This window comes from Coregonus lavaretus, assembly GCF_964263955.1.
Source record: "Coregonus lavaretus genome assembly, chromosome: 17".
In the NCBI taxonomy this organism is placed as follows: Eukaryota; Metazoa; Chordata; class Actinopteri; order Salmoniformes; family Salmonidae; genus Coregonus; species Coregonus lavaretus.
Window position 1 is genome coordinate 35,809,365 of NC_140004.1, and position 15,337 is coordinate 35,824,701.

General features: G+C 40.4%; 2 protein-coding genes across 2 annotated transcripts; both read left to right on the top strand.

The window, feature by feature from the left end:
* Nucleotides 1-1,184: 1,184 nt before the first annotated feature.
* LOC311144678 (synaptobrevin homolog YKT6-like) lies at nucleotides 1,185-9,197 on the top strand. The gene is made up of 8 exons (XM_084180756.1): nucleotides 1,185-1,366; nucleotides 1,825-2,030; nucleotides 2,311-2,393; nucleotides 2,484-2,584; nucleotides 2,903-3,007; nucleotides 3,158-3,223; nucleotides 3,921-4,022; nucleotides 4,935-9,197. The coding sequence occupies exons 2-8, from the start codon at nucleotides 1,927-1,929 to the stop codon at nucleotides 4,968-4,970; spliced, it is 597 nt and encodes a 198-aa protein (XP_084036882.1). The 5' UTR covers nucleotides 1,185-1,366; nucleotides 1,825-1,926; the 3' UTR covers nucleotides 4,971-9,197.
* A 933-nt stretch (nucleotides 9,198-10,130) lies between these two features.
* LOC311144680 (uncharacterized protein) lies at nucleotides 10,131-15,267 on the top strand. The gene is made up of 5 exons (XM_084180758.1): nucleotides 10,131-10,336; nucleotides 11,279-11,324; nucleotides 12,441-12,509; nucleotides 13,288-13,372; nucleotides 13,795-15,267. The coding sequence occupies exons 1-5, from the start codon at nucleotides 10,277-10,279 to the stop codon at nucleotides 13,841-13,843; spliced, it is 309 nt and encodes a 102-aa protein (XP_084036884.1). The 5' UTR covers nucleotides 10,131-10,276; the 3' UTR covers nucleotides 13,844-15,267.
* Nucleotides 15,268-15,337: the final 70 nt, after the last annotated feature.

The following is a 15,337-nucleotide window of genomic DNA, read 5'->3' on the forward strand; positions in this document are numbered from 1 at the left end:
GTGTAGGGATCAGATCTGTTTTATTTTTTTACAGAAAAGTTGTTTGATTTAGTTTAGTAATTTATTAATTTTTTGGTAGTTTTTTGGTAGTTTGTTCCGTTTTTGGGAATCCTGCTTCCATCCTGCACAGTAGGTGGCGGCATGTACATTAAATTGTGCGATCGCCAATATACCATAGAAAAAGTAGATCAGGCGGTGGAGCAATCACTCATATTAATGTACTTCTCATTGTACCACCTTACCGCGCTTAAATCTCTGAAAATGTGAAGGGAGGCAGAGTGATTGAGGCCAAAAGGTTGATCAGTAGGAAAGAGGGTCAAAGAAGTGAAAGCTTATCAGTGATGCTGAAGTTTGAGAAAGTCTTGCCGGGAAAAGTACAGATAGGATTCCTTAGTTTCCGGGAAAAGTACAGATAGGATTCCTTAGTTTCAATGTTAGAGAATTTGTCCCATATGCACTGCGGTGTTTTAAATGCCAAAGAATGGGACATGTAGCTGTTCAGTGTAAAGGAAAGAAAAGATGTGCGAAGTGTGTAGGGGCACATGATTACGGTGAATGTGGAAGCAATGTGAAGGTTAAGTGCTGTAATTGTGGGGGAGAACACAGTGCAGCAGGTACAGAAAGAGGCTCAGAGATATAGGATCAGTCATGATGTATCGTATGCAGAGGCCGTAAAACAAGTTGGTAGAACTACAGTGCGGACTGATGGAGTTTACATGGATGTACCTGTAGTTAAGTGGACCTACTGTCGGGGCTGGTGCTTCTGATGGTCCTGGCATGGTTTCGAGGCCTGTTCAGAAATCTTGTGCCCATGAATGTGCGGCCCATGAATGTGCGGCGTCAAAGGACACTTTGATAATGAATAAAGTTGACTTTATAGCTTTTATTGGTAAGGTTATCAATACGACTCAGGTTGTGGCAAGCAGAAATGTCAGGTTGAAAGTTATTGTGGAGACTGCAAAAGAGATATTGGGGTAACAGATGTTACTGTTGAAATGGTTGTTGACTTGCTGAACAATTTGGGGAGGGTGTGGTAGAAGTTAGGATTTATTTGGTTTGAATTTTATTTTCATGGTAGTACAGAATTGGTCATGATTGATCGTACATTCCAGCACAGTAGGTGGCGGCATGCACGTAAACGATTGTTTGCGGACCTCCATGATATCATAGAAGAAGAGGATGATGATGATGATGATGAGGCGGTGTTGCATTCCGGAACAATTATCCTGTGGGACATTGTTTAGATCGTGACGTGGTTGGAGTGGCTAGAAAGAAACAAAATTAGTGAGCGATTTGTAGTTATGAACTAATTCAGTTGGTATTTTATTGTCAACATTTGTCAAACAGTGCAGTGCAGTTTTATCTGGTAAGTAAGTACGACAAATTAACTTTAGCCAACTCCGTCGTCGAAAGAACATCAGTTGTTGTGTTAACGTTAGCTAGATCTTATCTTAACAGTATGAAGTGAAGAGAGGTCGCATTTAGATTAATCCACTGTGAAGTTGATCCTCATCTTGACAGCGAACTAAAATAAATAATTTAGCTAGCTAGCAATCGGCGCGAGCTAGCTAGCTAACCAGCTATATTGATGAAGACATTATATGGCGAAAACGGAGCATGTGGACTATTTAAAGATATGAATAACTAACCCTTGTTCCTTGTTCTATCTGTGATTCTATCGTGGTAATGTTAGCTAGTTTAGCACTCGTTTAGATTGTAGAATGTGTGGCACTGTGTGTAGTAGGCTATCTTACAGAACGTGTCCTTTGTGGCTATACGGTTGGTTTGGCTCATGTGATTTGAATTGTTTCCCTTTCTTGACAGGCAGGCATTGAGACCTCTTGGCTTTGTGGTTGACTTGAGGCTTCTGCGCAGGGATACGCCTATCATCCCTAGCCCTGTGACTGTCTCTGTCCCTGCATCATCATGAAGCTGTACAGCCTCAGCGTCCTCCACAAAGGAGCGACTAAATCCAACCTCCTTAAATCTGCCTATGACCTCTCCTCCTTCAGCTTCTTCCAGCGCTCCAGGTGGGTCTTCCTCTTGGCACCTGGGAGCATCTCAATAGTCTAAAGGGAATTCCTTCCCTCCATCTCCACTGATCTGAAGACAGGATATATGAAAGCGATGGACTCCGACTGGGCATATTCTGTCACCTGTCCAGTTCTTGTACATCAGTGCAGATGAAGGAGAAGATGATGCCCCTGTCAATAATAGTAGCCTATCTTAAACCTGTCATGTGTTTACAGACTTCATTAGAATTGACAAGAACACCAACACTGTTTTCACCATTGTCTGTGTGTTTGGCAGTGTCCAAGAGTTCATGACCTTCACCAGCGCCTTGATTGTGGAGCGTTCTGCACACGGCAGCCGAGCCTCAGTCAAAGAGCAAGGTGAAGTCCTGACCTGGGCCATAACATATGGGGGGTGTTCTGATTTGTTATTGGAGGTCATTCCTATAATTACTACCCTCCTCCCTCCAGAGTACCTGTGCCACGTGTATGTGAGGAATGACAGTCTGAGTGCAGTGGTGATAGCAGACAGCGAGTACCCCCAAAGGGTCGCCTTCACACTACTAGACAAGGTGGGTAGAGATGATGTGCAGAGTGATACTTTATCCCCTTAGCAACAAGTGGAGAATATTACTCTCTGGTCTGGGTCTTGTGCGTCTCAAGGTTTCTTCCAGAGTTATTGCTCCTCACCAGGCCCTTTCAGCTTTCTGTTTCAGCATTTAATGCAGGGGTTCTTAAAATTTGTCCTCCAAATTAAGAAGAAATGGTGTATGATTATAGATGTATTCTCATAATTCGCAACCCACCTCTCACATGAGCAGGACCCACTTTGGGTCTCGACCCATAGTTTAAGAAATCCTGATTTAATGGTTTGATGTTTGATCATGCAGGTGCTAGAGGAGTTCTCCAGACAAGTGGACAGCATAGACTGGCCATCTGGAAACCCCGAAACCATCAACTACAAAGCTCTGGACATCCACCTGGCCAAGTACCAGGTACACATGGCATCCTGTCTCTAAAATGACACATAACAAACATTACACATACAATTAAATAACATTGAAGAACACTTGAATATCCAAGCCTACTTTGACTCATGTTTCTTCTTGGATGATTGTGATAGAGAGTCTGTGTTTTCTCCTCAGAACCCCAGAGAGGCAGATGCTATGACCAAAGTGCAGGCTGAACTGGACGAGACAAAGATCATTCTGGTGAGTCTCTTCAGTCGACACTCCCTGACACAACCACATCTCTGAGAACCTCTCACATAATGGGCAAACTTGAGATAAACTCATATAATTGCCTTTAGCGTAAATCAACTGTTTATGTCAGTTGGAGATTTGTGTGAAAAACTGGCTCTGCTCTAGATTCTCAACCTTACTTTCTTTTGCTATGGACTCTTAACATGATTTTCCCCATATAGGAAGCTGGAACTTGCACTACATTTACATTTACATTTTAGTCATTTAGTAGACGCTCTTATCCAGAGCGACTTACAGGAGCAATTAGGGTTAAGTGCCTTGCTCAAGGGCACATTTACGTCATTTAGCAGACGCTCTTATCCAGAGCGACTTACAAATTGGTGCATTCACCCTTTAGCCAGTGGGATAACCACTTTCCAATTTTTTTTATTATTTTTTTATTACCTTATTTTTAATTATTATTTCATTTTTTTTTTCTTTATTTTTATTTCTTTATTTTTTTTATTTTTTTGGGGGGGGGGGGGGTAGAAGGATTACTTTATCCTATCCCAGGTATTCCTTAAATTTTTTTTTTTTTTTTGGGGGGGGTAGAAGGATTACTTTATCCTATCCCAGGTATTCCACTACTGCATGTCTAACACTGCTAGTGCCTGTGGTTGGTGTGATGCTGTATATGAAGTGGGCTGTGGTGTGATTGTCTCTGCAGCACAGCACCATGGAGTCTCTGTTGGAAAGAGGGGAGAAGCTGGATGATCTGGTGCAGAAGTCTGAACACCTGGGGAACCAGTCTAAAGCATTTTATAAGACTGTAAGTACTGTAGTGACTCTAGACTGAGCTCTCCAGTTCAAATTATCACGGCATCTTAGATTCAACTTGGGCTACTTTTAACGCAACTTTCATTTGCAAGGCTTTATAAAAACGGAGTGGCTGCTGACCCGACTTCTCCTCTTGACAGCCAAAGGTCTGAAGCTTCTGCATATGTGAAGGATTCTCTACTTTACGCACAGTCTCTACTCTACTCGTTCGGCAGCTCAGAGAACAGGCTACTCTGGCGAATGGTGCTCTTTTAATAGTTAGATCGAAGCTGAATCAATGTCTGCAAGATCACATAATGATAGTATCCTACATAACAGAACTGAATATAATGGCGTAATATAATGTTACTGTAACACCACCTAATTTCTGGAGATTTTAGGATGATTGTGCGGACCGTTGCGTTTTTCTCTCGTGGCCAAAAACTCAACAGCGCGTGCCACTTGGCAAAATATGTGCTTTGATTGAAACTAAACACAGGTATTCTACAGTTTAACACCATCTGCTCTAATATTCGCTCACTGTACATCATTCAAAACAACAATGTAGAACTGAAGAAGATCGAAATGCATTTCCCCAGGAAACTGATTGAGATCAAATGGTTGGCGTGCAGATGCTGCATGGATGTTTCACCTGTAAAACTTAAAGAATTAGAATTCCCGATTGACAGTCAGAAATGTGAAGGGAGGGTGAACACAAATTTGTGCATAAAGAAACATGTGCAGAATATCATTGGGATCTTCAGCTCTGATGAAAAGGGATCGGGGGGGGGGGGGGATTACTTACGGATCTGCAGCCTATGCCTTTTTAAAACTCTTCATCACAGAGGTAACCTCCTCAGTGTGATTGATATAGTTGATTATAGTAATTGCTAATCAATCACTTTCTGTGTTTTCTATCCCACAGGCACGGAAGCAGAACTCATGCTGTGAGGTCATGTAGTGATGGTGAACCGTCCTCTTGGACACTTCTCTCTTGGCCTTTCTGCTCATCCTACAACTCCCATCATGCCCCAGCCTCCAGGAGACAGAATGGCTTCCGCTCAGTCTTTGGCAGAGGGGTGAGGGGAGGTCTAGGGGTGGGAGGGGGGGTTGGCAGTTTAGATCTCGGGAATCTACATGCTGATTGGGGGGGCAGGTTAGTCAGGAAAAAAATATTATATTTATTTGCTTCATTGTAACCTCTCAAAAGGCATTTTGAGGTGATTCATAGCCAGCCAGGACGTGGTCAATAATCAATAACGTGTTGTTTGTATCTTTGGTGGTTTGTTCATTGAAAAAAGTCTTAAACTGTTTCCTGAATTCAGACTGTATCAGAATCTTAGTCTGAGTTTGATCTCAGCTTTCTGGAAGGTTTGGAAGAGGAGAGATTAAGTTCTCATGCTTGGCTTTAAATCAACCCTGACAATCTCTCTGTGTTCTATGTAGTAACTCACAGCTAAGGTAAACAGAGACTTCTGGAACCCAGGATCTGCTAGTGTTTTCGTAAAAGGTCATGTAGTGTTATCTTATTTTCTCTGCCCACTAAATGGTGCTGTTTCCTCACATTCGTAGTTCAGGTATATTCAGTTACGTATTTAAAGGGCCTCTTTAGCCTGGAGGAATTATATTCAATGAAATGTGATTTGGGTGAGCAGTGGATGTTTGTGTAACTGGGTCTGAGACATCAGAACTGCATGATCTAATTGCTCATTTCCACAGGATGGTTTAGGGTAGTGATTTAATTGGATGAAATCCTATTAAATCATGTTGTTTTTTGGTGGAGGCATGTGAAAACTTTGAAACATTTCCAGGTTTTTTAAATACAAAAACTGGATTGGTATTGTAGCTCATGCGGATGGGCTTGTTAAACTAAATGGGGTAGCCTGTACTTAGAAAGCAGTGTGTAGTGATGTCTACAGACTCGTCTTGATAGACAAAGCCTTATTGAAGTATGGGTTACATTGAAGTCCCGCTGTGTATGTGGTAGGAAAGGCAGGTCTTGCAGTGTCCTGCTGGAGTTGCTCCCAGACTTTTTTTGCGCTATAATCCCTCCCAATCTTTTTTTATTTTGTGTTGCACCAAGTAGGCTAAACAAACCAGTGTTTCTAGTCTGGACCAATGATGTATATAAACCCTGGATTGCTGACGCTATGTATTGGCTATTGAGAGGCTTTGAAGCCACCGGTCGGCCATATTGACTCTCCCCTGTAGGAGCAGTCCTCCTTAGGAATTAATGAAATTCTACAGTATTTCAATTACATTTTTCAAGGACAAAGTTACATGTATTTAAGTATTTTTTCGTTGTTGTAACCATTAGTCATCTAAAAAAAAAAGATATACTTAAAGGAAAATGTTTTTATTTTTTAAAATATTGTTTTTTTTAATGTTTAGCTCACATAATATAATTAGGGCTGTCAAATGATTAAAATTTTTAATCAAATTAATCAGAATTTTCAGTGGATTAATCATGATTAATCACTATTTGCAATTACACCTGAATCCTAACCATTTTTTTTCTGAAATGCATACCAAAAGATAAATAACAGGACACAGATACATAATTTTCATATTATGTCTGTTTATTAACACAGCCAAATAATGGTGTTTTAAATCAAGCTGAAACATACTACACACCATAATATTTGTCTTTGGCTGTGGCTCTTGACGGTGGCTTATAGAATGAGTCTTGAGACGCCACTTGCAAAACATCAAGGAAACCTGAGTCTTCTACAATGCTAATGGGTCTACAATCCTTTGCAATCCATTTTGCTATTGTGTTGGTCAAATTATCTGAGGTTGATTTTGTTAATTGCCTGCAAACATTCAGCGTGGTCTGGCGCAAACCACTTGCTGAATCTGACGGCCCAGCAAACGCATGTTTGGCGTTGACATGGTACTTCAAGCTTGAACAGCTCCGGTGAAATTGAAACTCCTTCTTACAAATCTTGCAAATAACCTTGTACTTGTTAACTGTACCATCATCATTCTTTTTATATTTGAATCCGTCAATAGGCCCACTTTGCTCACCTTGCTCCATCTCGCCTCTAGCTCCCAACCACTTTCCTGACCTGAATAATTTGTCACACTGCGCATGCGTGAAATGCGTTAAAAAAATTGACTTAATTAACAGCAAACAACTAATTAACGTCGTTAACGCGCTATTTTTGACAGCCCTAAATATAATTATACATTAAGGTGTCTGTAATAGAATAAATGTGGCAAAAACGAATGTAGACATTAATAAAGGCATTTCTATAGATTCCAAAATATTTTTTACAGTGGTAGGGGAGTGCCAAGATGGAGGCACGGTGGCGTCAACACAGCGCCCCCTATTAGTCATCTAGTGTTTATATAAATCATTAGTCTGGACCCAGTCTTAAGACATGGCTCTCACAATGAATCAGCCATCTCCCACCCACCAATGGGTTCTGATCATAGAGATAGATATAGGACTCATCTTTATAGCTGTGCCATTATAGCGTCTGTGACAGCATGGGCAGCTCCATTGAGGCTACAACCCGTAGGAATCCCCACCCAGTTGACTACTTTAAAATGGCAGAAGCCCTCAATGGCACTGCCAATGCTAAAACTGCATTTTGGCCACTAGAGGCCCCTGTCATTCTCTATGGTTCTGATCCACCATAAGAGCCAATTAATACTTAACCCGAAAATGTGGTCGGAGACTCCGTATGGAGGGTGTGACGCAATTGCAGAGCCTCCGGAGGCACGCTGAGGCCAAATTGAGCTCCGTAACGCATCGCTGTGCGCCTCACACATTTTTTTAACAATGCGGAGGGCTCTGTATAGCTCCGCATTGGCATGATTGGTTGATGGTAGGTGGGGGCGGATGTTCCTGTATAAACACAAACTCACTTCCTTCACAACAGCTCTGCGAAGCGCAAGAAGTATGAATGGCCTGACTTCTGCAGAGGCCATATCACCGTAAATGCTAGACGGCCATTGCAGATATCAGATTGACCACGCAGCACCTTTTAATGTGACCTACTGCATCTTATGGCTGCAGCTCTGCCCCCTGTTGGCAGTGTGAACATACTAAAGCTGGACTGGTCTTTTTATTTATTTTTGAGTGATGATGACATTGACAGCAGATGTTGGGTAGTTTATTTCACTGTTGGAACAATGAAGTTACCACCTGGGATTATTATTCCATCGGGAGCAATGCTTCTAACATTGCATGTAGAAATATGAACCGTATAGAACAGACACGATTCCCCTTTCAGCATAACACTTAATCAGGTGTTCTACACAAACATTTCTATCAAAGCATTCTGTTTAATTTAACTGACTCAGCTTTGTGTGAAAAACACACTCCTCACAGGCCAACATCCCAGAAAGCACTCCTTATAATCAGTATCGTAACATACTCATTTGGCTTTGGATGGTTTTTCATTGTGTTCCCAGACCCCAGAGGACGAGTTGTTGAACAATGTGAGACAGAAAGAGGCCTTTGATCTTTTAGATGTAGTATATCTTGCTGCTTTATTTTTTGTCTATGACCTTTATGTGTGCAAATACATAATTAGTCTGACCTGAACTGCTCTTATTGCTTTATGGCACAACTTCTGTGCAAAAAGTAGGCTGACTAATCTCTCCATATAATGTTGGATCTTGAAACCTGTTTCTCAGTTGAGTGGGACAAACCGATAGTTAACTTGATACCAGTGTTTCCAACGAAGGACTCTTTGATCAACTCCCCAAGTAAAGTAAGCAAAGGGTGAACAAAAACATTTGCTCAATAGGAGCTCTGAGGAATGTTGTTCTGTAAACATTTTCAAGTTGTGTTGAAAACCAAAATACAGTTACAAGAGCTATTTAGTCATTTCTCCAGTTTAAATATCATGTCTTAATTGGGAGAAAGTCTGTAATTTATTTTGTTAAATAGCACATAATGGAATTGGAAGCAAACATTGAAGGTGTTGTATTAGTCCCCTGTAGCTCAGTTGGTAGAGCATGGCGCTTGCAACGCCAGGGTTGTGGGTTCGTTTCCCACGGGGGGCCAGTATGAAAATATAAGCACTCACTAACTGTAAGTCGCTCTGGATAAGAGCGTCTGCTAAATGACTAAAATGTAAATGTTGTATTAACAGCTATTTTGGACATTTATTTAGCTAAAACACTGTTTACACAAGTTGTAATCTTGCCTAGATAAAATACAAAATGCCTTGAACAGATGTGTCCTGCTTTTTATTGTTTTAAAATGTAGCGTTATAACCAACCCCTGGGAACCATTTTGTAATAAACCAATCAAACCAGCTAGGCAAGATATAACAACCAATAGTAATGGTAATCATCTATGTGTGAAATGATACATTTTACATGGTCCACTTTTGAACAATAGCATATTCAGTATATGGATAGGCAGTGGTGTAAAGTGCTTAAGTAAAAATACTTTAATGTACTACTTAAGTAGTTTTTTTGGGTATCTGTACTTTACTATTTATATTTTTGACAACTTTTTCTTTACTACATTCCTAAAGAAAATAATGTACTTGTTACTCCATACGTTTTCCGTGACACCCAAAAGTACTCGTTACATTTTGAATGCTTTGCAGGACAGGAAAATTGTCAATTCACGCACTTATCAAGAGAACATATATGGTCATCCCTACTGCCTCTGATCTGGCGGACTCACTAAACACACATGCTTCGTTTGTAAATTATGTCTGTGTGTTGGAGTGTGCCCCTGCTATCTGTAAATGTTTATAAAAATACAAGAAAAGGGTGCAGCCTGATTTGCATAATATAAGGAATTTGAAATGGCTTATACTTTTTTGATACCTGAGTATATTTTAGCAATTACATTTTACTTTTGATACTTAAGTATATTTAAAACCAAATACTTTTAGACTTTTACTCAAGTAGTATTTTACTGGGTTACTTTTACTTGAGTCATTTTCTATTAAGGTATCTTTACTTTTACTCAATTATGACAATTGGGTACTTTCTCCACCATTGTGGATAGGGTAAGCCTATTAATACAACTAGAGAAACAGCATATGATTAAATTATTTGTATACGTCACGAGGTATTTTTAATCAGACGAATCAAGGCTGTACGTCCCATGAACCCAACTCTCTCCGCCCTCCATCTGAAGATCGCAGTCAGCTGATGAAAAATGTTTTGAGAAAGTTCGCTGGCGGAGCAAAGCTACGAGGCGATAGAAGGTTTCCTGGTGATCTTGCAACCGACCAGCGGCAAATGAGAGGAGCGTCACTCCCTTTAATCTGACAACAACCGCGTGCAAAAATGTGGACGGAGGTGAAAAACCAGACCAAATTTGTCTTTAGCGATGGAAACACCTCGGAGGTAAGAGTTAAACAAACACATCGTAGACGAGTAAAACAAATAAAAACAGGTAGGTCTTTCCAGCATATTTACATTGTATATTTTTAAAGAGACAAACGTAGCCTGCATGTTTTCGTGGACGTGCTTGCTCAGCTGTTACATTGTTGCAACTTATTGACGAGGGAATATTTGTAAAGAATAAAAGTAATTTACGAAACCTATTTTGCATAGGACGAGTATCGATGTATAGATTAAAGTGGTTTATATTGGTCTGCAAACTGCCTATGTGATTATTCGTATTTCTTGATGGGAGACTGTTTCATGCACGCTGTGAAAAACCCTACAGACGTTTTGGAAACTGTCGTTGGCTCAGTTCTTATCTTGGCCAAACAGTCGTGGCGCGCCATAGGCCTACTTTCATTTTCCATTCTGCAAGACTTCCTCCCATGTTTTTGCTGAAACCTGATTTTTATGTGTTTACCGTGTCTTTTAAAAAGTGCTCCAAGGGCAGTATAGTAATTTTTCTCCAGGGAAGGGTCAGTGCAAGCTGACTTAAAATCTGTACTTTTTGTTGACTGAGTTCAAGTAGGCCTATCTTTGAGTTGGATAAGAGTGCAACTATTAGCAGGAGATAAGTCTGACAACATGCACAGACAAGAAGATGCTACTGAATGCCTTTGGTGGGATTTTTTTCCAGGAACTTTTGCCGCTCTCCAGCACAGGAGGCTGCTGAGGGGAGAACGGCTCATAATAATGTCCGGAACAGAGCAAATGATATGGCATCAAACACCTGGAAGCCATGTATTTGTTACCATTCCAATATTCTGTTCCAGTCATTGCCACGAGCCCGTTCTCCCCAATTAAGGTGCCACCAACTTCCTGTGCTCTCCAGTTCTGTGTTTTCATTGGGAATCCTGTGCTCTCCTGTCCTGTATGTTTTCAGTTTGTGTTTCTGTCTTTCAGAGAGCTGTTCCAATGCACACATGGGTCCTCTCTACAGATGGAAATGGTGAGTGTGTACCAGTCAGGCTTGGGATCAATTTAATTAAAATTCCAGTCAATTCAGAAAGTAAACCAAATTTCAATTCCAATTTTTCCTAATTGCATTGAAGATAATTGGAATTTCAGTGTACTTCCTGAATTGACACCAAACCTGGTCCAAATCTCCAACGCACACAGTAACAACAAGCATGCCCCGCCCACTTGAGGAACTGTCTTTTTCAGCCATCTATTTCCTGTGTTGGAGGGGTGCAAAAAACACTTGTCACTTAAATCTCGCTTGATTGATTGGTTACATTTTACTCCTGTGACTCATTCATACTCTTGCTTGTGGCTGTCGGTTTTTTCCCGTTTATGTTATGATCGTGGAAATGTTTGTAATGACCTATCAAACACCCCTCAATGGAAAACATTGCCTTTCCGTTGCATCTATAATTTTTTGTGGAATTTTTAAAAGTAATAATTTTAATACAGTTGAAATGTTTACAAATGAGATGAAATGAAAGCAACTTCCGAAAATGTACTCGGATTATAGTGATATTATGTTTTATCTCACAAAAAAATGTGATATGTATAGATGGGTGTAATCTAGAGCCAAGCGTGGTGATTTTTAATTTGAGGCTATTGACACACTTGTTGAAATATGCAACAGAACGTGACAACAGTAATTAACGAGGCAGTAAAGACTGCACAGGTGATTGCAGGTAGGCCTAGACAGAGCAAGTTTTTGGTGGTTGCAGCCCTGTTCCACCATTTATGTTAATTTATAAATTCAACTCATTTAGCCATATATGCAAATTAGGCACATATAATCATCTTTATTTTAACACGCGCGCACACAAAAACATACCATTTAGAAAATGTATATTGACAAATTGAATACCTGAATTCCCACCAAAATCCCTGAATTAATTATTTGTCTGTGCCAGTAACATGTTTCATGTGCTATAAATCAGTCAATATCTAATGGATTTTAACAATTCTATTTTGGAGTATCTTCATCCCTTGTCCAACTGTTGCATTTGTTAGAAACAAACAAACAACATTTTAACAAGTTTGATGACTGTTGCTACACACAGCATAACCATATGGTTTTAAATCTCATTCAAGCATTATTTTTTTAAAGATTCAACGGTCATCCCTCGTCCCTCATACACAGATGATCCCCTGGCCAGAGGCAGTGGCATCATCCCAGGTGACACTCATCACTTGTTTGCATTGACAAAGGCTTGTCTGTGTTGCCTCTGTGAGACAAAGAAGACTGTTACCTTGGTGCATTGATCTGTCAGGCAGATCAGTTCACCTCTCCTCTCCCTTCATCTCCTCTTCTTTGGACAGAGTCAGTAAGTCTATCTGGATCCCTCTAGACCTAGGCGATGCAGACAAATGCTGACCAAATGTAATGCTCTGACCAGTCAAATAATGACCAGGCTGAGGTCTCCTCATTATGTCACCATGGCTCCTGGCTTTTTAAGTGTGTTTTTAGTCTAAATTCCTCTCTCTTTGCCTTTTTAGAGAAACAAAAACCGTGTTTGGAGCGGGTCATGACATCCCTCTCTTGCTATCCTCTTATCTGATTTTTAGGGTTTCAGTTGGAACATTCTCAATGTTTCCCTGGTGGAAAATAAAACCCCTTAATCAGACACCTGTCAGGTGGCCAGACCCAGGCAGGCCAGAGGTCTGGAAGGCAGTGTGACATTCCGCTAGCCACGGTAATAGTCAGCCAAGGGGCAGTGCAGTTAGCAATGCACTGCTAAGTGTCGTCTCTGTACTGCTTTAAACAGTTCCATGTCCTGTAGATGAGTTTGTGCTGCTCTGTTAAGACACCTTTTCCATTTAAAGTTACTTACAGGACGTGACAGGGTAGTGTGAGGGTAGCATATTGTATTGACACTCAAAGCCATCTGTGACAGTGTGTATACTCCCTAAATGTGTGAACATGGATTTCTCTCTGTAAACCTGTCTGTGTGTAGGCGCCATTGCAGCAGCAGTGTTCATTGGTTTTGTACTGGCTCTCTATGCAGTTCTGTGGAAGTGTATGGTCTCACCACCCCAAAGGTAAGGAACAGAAAACCAATCCAAATAGCATTCTCATGTGACATTGTTTTGAAAAGGAATACTTGTCTAGGCTTGATAAGATCGTGATGACACTCTGTTACCCTATCTCCAGTGGGCCAGGTTATGGATTTCATCAGGCATTGCCACCACAATAATCGGACTTTCTCATAGTCACCAGTAATGTCCGTTTATTTGAAGTTAACTCTAATTACTGTCTGATGTAATTATCTCGGTTTAAACACAGATAATTGTTTATTTACTTATTTGGACACCATAGTTCAAGATTAAAGTGGATCATTTTTACCCAAAATGAAGTTATGTATAAAGGATTCAGAAATGATTAACATTTTATATTTAGCTTATTTAGCCTGTAGTGCATTCTGAGTTAGTCACTGAGTAACAGTTGAACACTTTCAACCTAGGAAAAAGAGGAGGGTGAGGGTTCGAGACAAGAGGAGCCAAGTGTGCTGACTGACCATCAGGATCTCATCTAGGCCATCTGGCCAGAGGATCCAATGGATCCTACTCATGCATCAAACCCCGTCCAGTCAAATGACCTGAGTCTCTCATCAGGATGTTCCTGGACATCAGAGAGGAAATGGAGATCCAGATACCTTTGCATAGAGCTAGGGGATGGCATATTATGGAGCTATCATGGTCAGAGGATGGACCGGAATCTAAGGATCCAGTCAAATGTATCTAAAATGATCTTCTAATTTGCCCTTAGAGGATCCACTCAAATGGCTAAAGGATCCAACTGAAGTGCATCAGAGAGCATGAACACACAATCTAAATCAGGGGTTCTTAAGCTGGGGTCCGTGGACCCCCATCTAATTTGATTATTTTTTGTATGTAAAAACATTAACCTGTTAGTAATGTTCAGAAAAACACATTTTGCCAAGGGATCTGTGGAATGAGTTTAGTGTGTGTAATACCACAACATGTAATATTATTAATCTACAAATGTGTAGAATTGTATAATATTAGTGTTAAAGCTGCAACAAAAAAAATATATAGGAAATTAGCTTAAACTACAAAATGTTCCTTCCCAGGACCGAGCCTTGGTTCGTCCGGCCATGCACTGCCGAAGTCATAGTAAAACTCCTTGTATGCTATTTTCTTATCTCACTCGAGTTGTTCTGAGGGGGTCCCTTATATATTTGCTATGATAAGTTTGAGAAACCCTGATCTAAATGATTCTAGGATCCACTGAAGTCACTGTATGCCACAGTGCTATGCCTCTGTGAGATTTTATTCTGACTTTAACTGAAGCGTAGCTACACTGTTAAATTAAGTGTACACTGTTGTGTCTGTGGGTCACAGACAGTTGTCCCTGTCCGTGAACTCTGTACTACTGAGGAAGGAGGCAGCACAGGTCACTGTTCTTCCTATCGGTCAACAAGCCTACTGGCCTGGCAAATGTATGGATATGTTTTTTTTCCCAATTGGGTGAAGGTGTGTAGCTTTTGATTAGGGTTGACTACATGTGTTTGAAAGCCAAGGAAAGTGTCTATGAATGGGAAATTTGCTGATACTTTTTATATTTGGTTACGCATGTGATATGATGGCTTTAAGTGAATGAATGAATGAGCTGTAGTTTAAGGGTATTTTTTTAAGGGTGTATGCAAGTGTTGATTGAAATTCTTTGATTTGAGTGAATGGATTGTTACGAAATCCAGGTTTTGTCATGTTGCGTTTCCTCAGGACGTGACTTACTGTTCCTCTCATTAAACTGTGATTTTTATGTTCTTGCACTTTTACAACAGTTTTCTCTTTGCTTTATTTTTTTTAATCTGAATTTACACCCGAGTTACTACTTAGTGTTGGGATGAATGTATTTTCACTGATTTAACAAATGATGCATTATGTAAAGAATAAACTTCCCTTTCAAACTGTCTTGTTGTAATTAATAAAGCCTGGCCCTCGACCAGAAAAAGGTCCATATTTGGTCTCAGCTGAGTTCAG

What these genes read in the sequence shown, in the direction of transcription:
- LOC311144678 (XM_084180756.1), top strand. Translation starts at nt 1,927, where the DNA reads ATGAAGCTGTACAGCCTCAGCGTCCTCCACAAAGGAGCGACTAAATCC. An exon ending in ACGAGACAAAGATCATTCTG is followed by an intron (nt 3,224 to 3,920) that starts GTGAGTCTCTTC and finishes TTGTCTCTGCAG; the next exon opens with CACAGCACCATGGAGTCTCT. An exon ending in CTAAAGCATTTTATAAGACT is followed by an intron (nt 4,023 to 4,934) that starts GTAAGTACTGTA and finishes TCTATCCCACAG; the next exon opens with GCACGGAAGCAGAACTCATG.
- LOC311144680 (XM_084180758.1), top strand. Translation starts at nt 10,277, where the DNA reads ATGTGGACGGAGGTGAAAAACCAGACCAAATTTGTCTTTAGCGATGGA. An exon ending in GCGATGGAAACACCTCGGAG is followed by an intron (nt 10,337 to 11,278) that starts GTAAGAGTTAAA and finishes TCTGTCTTTCAG; the next exon opens with AGAGCTGTTCCAATGCACAC. An exon ending in AGGCAGTGGCATCATCCCAG is followed by an intron (nt 12,510 to 13,287) that starts GTGACACTCATC and finishes GTCTGTGTGTAG; the next exon opens with GCGCCATTGCAGCAGCAGTG.